At 48.4% G+C, this 5,641-nt stretch overlaps 2 protein-coding genes across 2 annotated transcripts; one reads left to right on the top strand and one right to left on the bottom strand.

Moving 5' to 3' along the window:
• Positions 1–1,307: 1,307 nt before the first annotated feature.
• Positions 1,308–1,661, bottom strand: LTR64_008820 (uncharacterized protein; the record flags this gene model as incomplete). The annotated part of the gene is made up of 1 exon (XM_064903112.1): positions 1,308–1,661. The coding sequence occupies one exon, from the start codon at positions 1,659–1,661 to the stop codon at positions 1,308–1,310; it is 354 nt and encodes a 117-aa protein (XP_064750476.1).
• Positions 1,662–2,527: 866 nt separating this feature from the next.
• On the top strand, positions 2,528–4,255 carry LTR64_008819 (uncharacterized protein; the record flags this gene model as incomplete). Its single annotated transcript, XM_064903111.1, has 3 exons — positions 2,528–2,574; positions 2,628–3,247; positions 3,441–4,255. 3 exons carry the CDS (start codon positions 2,528–2,530, stop codon positions 4,253–4,255), a joined length of 1,482 nt encoding a protein of 493 aa, XP_064750475.1.
• Between the last annotated feature and the right edge of the window lie 1,386 nt (positions 4,256–5,641).

Here is a 5,641-nt window from a genome sequence, read left to right as displayed (position 1 = left end):
GAAGAGCTCTTCTGTGAGCTTGACCGCTCACCAACACCAGTGTATACGATCAAGAGGTGTGGAGAGCCAGTGCCACCTATTACGCTACCGGTAGTATGTATTGACGATATCGCAATTGGAGGCGAAGTGACCGTTAATGTTGGAAAGAACGGTGCGAATAAGGACTTCTTATTTCTCACGATGAAAAGCACGTCTGAACTCGAAAAGTGGTGGAAAATGAGCTGGGTGTGAAGTTATGTCAGGACAAACAACGAGCAGCAAGGAGGAAAGCACTCAACCCTCGACGTCTGTAACCTACTTGCGGACTACTTAATCTTATTAGTGTGGAATTCGACGTCATCGGTGCGCGCCACAACCCATAATTAGTTCAGATCCGCTCGTTACGCAGACACTATGGAATTATCCAAAACGATGATTGGCGCCGCTACAAAAAACATGAACTAAGACATACACTTTGTGACGCTGCTATTTGTGTCTAGGTGGTCTCTGATGAACGCAGGCTGTAATGCCCGTCCACCCTTGAAGCTTCGCAGCCAGCCAGCCAGGTCATTTCCCCTTCAAAGACCGTTCCTGCATGAGCAACTCACATTACAAATAGGCCTCTTCAACTGGAGGAGTATATCAACCAATCAGCAACCTTGCTCTCCCACAGGCTTTTGTTACGTCCTGCATTTGAAAGTGATTGGTTCGCTATGCGCTCTACCTGCGCTTGTGCCGTGCCAGCAGTGTGATCATGCATTTGGTCACAGTTGTTTGCTCAACCGACGACACTCATTCTGTCCTTGACCATCTGCTTGGGGGAAACCAATTCTTCCTGCACAATTTTCGCCATCTTCTTGGCTGTTGTGATCTTAGCTTGCTTCCACCGAAAGACCTGAGTCAGGTTGTCACATTCCTCGCACCTTATTTCCTTCAGCCTTGGCTTCTGCATACACGGTTGAAAGTTATAAGTACAGAGACAATGATACAAGAAAGGCGCATTCATATGATTTGTCATCGGACTTGTATCTCTTATCTACCAACATACTACATGCCAATCAATGCAATCTGTCGTACACAGAGAGCATGAACTGCATGGTAGTACAGTCATCCGGCTAACAGCAATACAAAGGTGCATCGCTCATTCATCTCTCCTTTCCATTTGTGCTTGTCCGCTAATTTTTGGAGTCGCTGTAGGGTATCGTCTCGGAATACGAACAATACAAGGACCAACAAATCGTGCTACTGTTATCTCTCTTCCACGAACCATAGTAACTGCACAATCGACTGTTCGTCGTGGCCGCCTGCGCTTCAAGCCACGGTCCTTCCTATGTTCCGGAGACCTTCTTCACTCCTTGATCGATTGCCGCCTGGACTTCCTCCTTCGTGCCATCTTTCTTGACATAGATACTTGTCATGACGGCATGAGTTCCACCATTTGACTCCCTCCAATCTTTGATAGAACTGGGTACTTTGCCTGCGTTTGGCTGACATTGATATTTGTGATAGGTAACCCCATTCTGAATGACTTGCCCGTCATAGTCCAATCGAACACCGATCTTCTCCAAATCTGCTGTCGATTTGGGCCACTCGGTTTTGCCTCTGCTTGCGCTTGGGTTGACCAGCTTCTTCCAGGCCCCAGATTTGACCACTGTGTCGCCGAGGTTTTTAAGAGCCTTCATAATGTTATGTACTCGTCCCGGTTGCCTGGAGGCCAATAAGAACCATCTAAAAGAAGTTTCGAAGAGTCCAGGCAGACTGTGCCGAAGTGGTTACTGCAAGATGGCAGATCACTCAATGCGATCAGGCTTTCCGGATAGGTTGATCTGGGCACTTGAACGCCTGGAATTATAACTCGTTGTCCAAATAAGGTCTTGCAACTTCTAAGTCTGTGACTAGTGACACCTGAGCTTTAAATACGTATTCAGTGGCAGAGGAAAGCTCTCTCGAATTGTTCCATTTCAGCCGCTGGTACACACTGCTAACCGCCGCACTGGAGAAGTGGCTTGTGTTGTTATGATTTGACGTTGCCGCCACAGCGCGTAGTCCTTAGGATGATTCAGTATATCTGTACTTGGCGAAATTTAGCCGGGCACAATTTCATGGGTTCGTGTTGTTTCACCATGTCAGTCGCTGCCCCTTTGACGTATCATGTTGCGCATTGTTAGCCGCCGACCCTACTGGTCGGCCCAGGAAGTGACTGTTTTAGTGATGTTCCTTCCCACCTAAACGACAAAGAGTATGAGCGATGAGCACTCTTGTCGATCGACGCCGGAAAAGGGAAACGTTCTTGGCGAGGCATCTCCGTGATTCTGCCGGATGCCAGGATATGGACGATATGCAAGCTACCTTCTTTCGACAGGCTTGAAGTCCACGGTCGTCATCTTTGAACTCGGAAACTATAGATAAATGGACTTCACGACTTAGATCAATGTTCTTCTCTTTGCTGGGTCGCAGTCGTCGAGGGCGACATATTCTTCCAGTAGAAAGGTCCTGGTCGGTGGCCCCATTTTGCTCATTTTTCCACTTGAGAGCAGGCAGCCGCGCGATGGTCTATGGTCCCGAGCTTTTTGAATACACATCCGGCAGATGGCTGTAAGTGTTTCATATATTTTGGCGAAGTCATCATGTAACTCAATATCTTGCAGGTACAATGAGTCCACTCGCCTCGCTGAACGAAGGGTTGTCTTCAATGTTGACGAGCTCAAAAAGGCCGTCGCTAAGTGCCTCAATCAAGCAGAGTCTGAAGTAAGAGAAATTCTTAAGCTCGCGGAAGGTGGCTTCAATCGCGTGTTTCAGCTCACGATGAAAGATGGTACCGAGGTACTTGCTCGCCTTCCGTATCCCTCAACAAAGCCCAAACGATTCGCTGTAGCTAGCGAGGTTGCAACTTTAGAGCTCGTCCGATCTCATGGTATACCTGTACCAAAAGTCTTACATTATTCACCAGACGCTGAGAACCCTGTCGGGGCAGAGTTCATCATTATGGAGAAACTACCTGGGCGTCCTCTTGGGGATCAATGGTTCAGCTTGTCCGAGGACCAGCGCCTCAAGGTTATCTCCGAGGTTGTGCGAATAGAAGTCAACCTTTCCAAGATAGACCTGCCGGCGTACGGCAGCATTTACTACAAGCACGATCTTCCAGCTGATGTGTCTCACACCATGTTTGCATCCGCTTCTAACGACAAAGGGTTGTGTGTCGGCCCTGATGTCAGCTTGAGATGGTGGTACAAGGAGCGTGAATCACTTGACGTGCAACGTGGTCCTCGTAGGTACTCTGTTTCTCCCTCCCTTCCTGTCTCTTTGTCGCTTGCTGACTGATATTACGGACTCTTCTCCGCTCCAGTTGCTTTCGCGTGTTGCTGAGAAAGAGTTGGCATGGATGAAAGCGTTTGGACGACCCTGTCTCCCATTCGAGCGAGCGTATCGCGAATGTATGAATTACGAAAGATCTTCTCCAGAAGAACACGCTGACAACTTGAAGAAGTATCTGAAGATAGCCTTGTATCTCGTGCCACAGGAGGCTCGGTTTCACAAACCAGTCCTGCGCCATCCTGATCTCCAACCAAACAACATCTTCGTCTCTGAAAATTTTGACATTGTCGGAATGATCGACTGGCAGCACTGCTCTGTCCTTCCCCAATTCTTAGCCGCTGGCATTCCAAAATACTTCCAGAACTATCATGACGAAGAATCATTGCAATTTATCCCACCCCAACTGCCCTCAAATCTGGCCGAAATGGACAACGAGGAACAAGCTGAGGTCTTGGAACGATTTAGACGACGCCACCTTCATTTCTTCTACCTAGGCTTCACACAACGATTTCATCCTGCCCATTTCGAAGCTCTCAATCGACGGACGGATCTTCTAACGCGGAAACTTGTCAATCATGCCGGTGAGCCTTGGGAAGGGAATAACATCCCCTTGAAGTCAGATCTTATACACATTACACAAATCTGGCGAGAGCTTTTGGAAGACAATGGGTACGATCAAGAAACTTTGCCTTCCTGTCCAGTATCATTTACTGAAGCCGACGTGCAAAAAACTATTGGTATTCTTGGACAGCAGGAGGACACCGACACGCAACTAAGCGACGTTCGAGATGTTATAGGGATCACCGTCGACGGATGGACGTCCAACGAGGAATATGACAATGCCGTAGAACACGCAAGATTGATCAAAAGGCAGGGGCTGGAGAGTCTAGATACCGAAGAGGAGAAGGAGATGACTTTGAAGCACTGGCCATTCGATGATTTTGACGAGGAGGACTTGTGATGCTCTTGTTCGCCAGTCCCACGAGGTAGCTGGGAAGGACTGATGACCAGTCGGAGAATTGTCTCGAGTCAGGCGCGCATATCTTCGGTTCGATTTTAGTCTTGTGAAGAGACTGTCGTCGACGATAACATACTCTCTCAACTCATTCGCTATCCGTCACAGGTGATATAGCTACCACGTTGACAGCTGATCGAGTGCGGCAGGCCGTTGTCGATAAAGACGATTTGACATTACCCTCTAATACCACCTTCGGTGAAACCAATTTGTCACATCACGAAGCAGAGCCAAATTGTCCTCCAGATTTGCTATGAGGCTCTTGCTCCACGTGACCAGTATGGTCTGTCGTCTACGTGTGTTGTTCTATGCTGATGCCAGTTGCTAGACTGTATCAGGTTTAGTATTAGATCGAGCCTCATAATGTTTCAGCATGAAGTCTTCGGTGGTGGACTCGAACGTCCCTGTTCTTATCATCTAGCCTTCTTCCAACTCGGTCGACTGATTTTCTTACCTTGGCAGTTTACATCAGCATCGTTGCAGAGTTAAGTGCCACGCTCTGAAAAGACGGAGCCTGTACTGTGGACAAGGAGATTCTGTATCTTGCCCAACCTCCTTTCCAATCGTCGTCTACCTCGACATCATTAGGAATTTTCGGAGAAAGGACGACCTTACATCGTTGACGATAGATCGGAAGCATGAAGACGGAGGGCGTTCACATCGCGGTTTCTACCATCTTAGTGGACAATGAAAAGGTTGATACAAGTGTGGCAACCAAGAGACGGCTCCATGGTCTCGACCGTTCCAACTGAAAACCTGTATAGTCCTGGCCGGTGATGAACCAACTCTCGGCAAGCAACAGCGTCTTAAAAGTATTGTAATCCTCGTCTTGCTAAATTTTGACGTTGAGAAGGTTATCACAAAAAGCTTTGAGGGAGCGTCCACCTTTAAGCTTACCACAAACCCCTTCAGCATGAAGGTGTCAATTGCTGGTGGATGACTTCAGCGTAAGGCCAAGAAACTCTTGTGCCCCTCCACGAACCGCTGAATGTGTCCTTGTCGATCAGCTTCATGGATTCTTTCCGGGCAGCGCGTCATATCCGAACAAGCATAGTTTCTCTGTGAGTGGGCACACGAAATTGCAACTTTGGATGGCCAACTTTTCTCCTTAACCTCAAATCCCGTTCGCTTTATGGATCACGCGCGAGGTGACTGAACGGGGAATGCGGGGTCGCTGCCACTGATAAGAATCCGCGGTTGCTGCCTGCACTAGTCAGATGCCTAACACCATGGAGCTTTTCCTGCGCTGCGCTTATGGCTGTCCCTTCGACAGTTTCGGCCACCAAAAGGGTCGACTCTTTCGTAGCCACGCTTGTTACGATCCACTCCTCC

This window comes from Lithohypha guttulata, assembly GCF_036872675.1.
Source record: "Lithohypha guttulata strain CCFEE 5908 chromosome Unknown scaffold_25, whole genome shotgun sequence".
NCBI lineage: Eukaryota > Fungi > Ascomycota > Eurotiomycetes > Chaetothyriales > Trichomeriaceae > Lithohypha > Lithohypha guttulata.
This window is presented reverse-complemented; position numbering and strand designations above follow the sequence as displayed.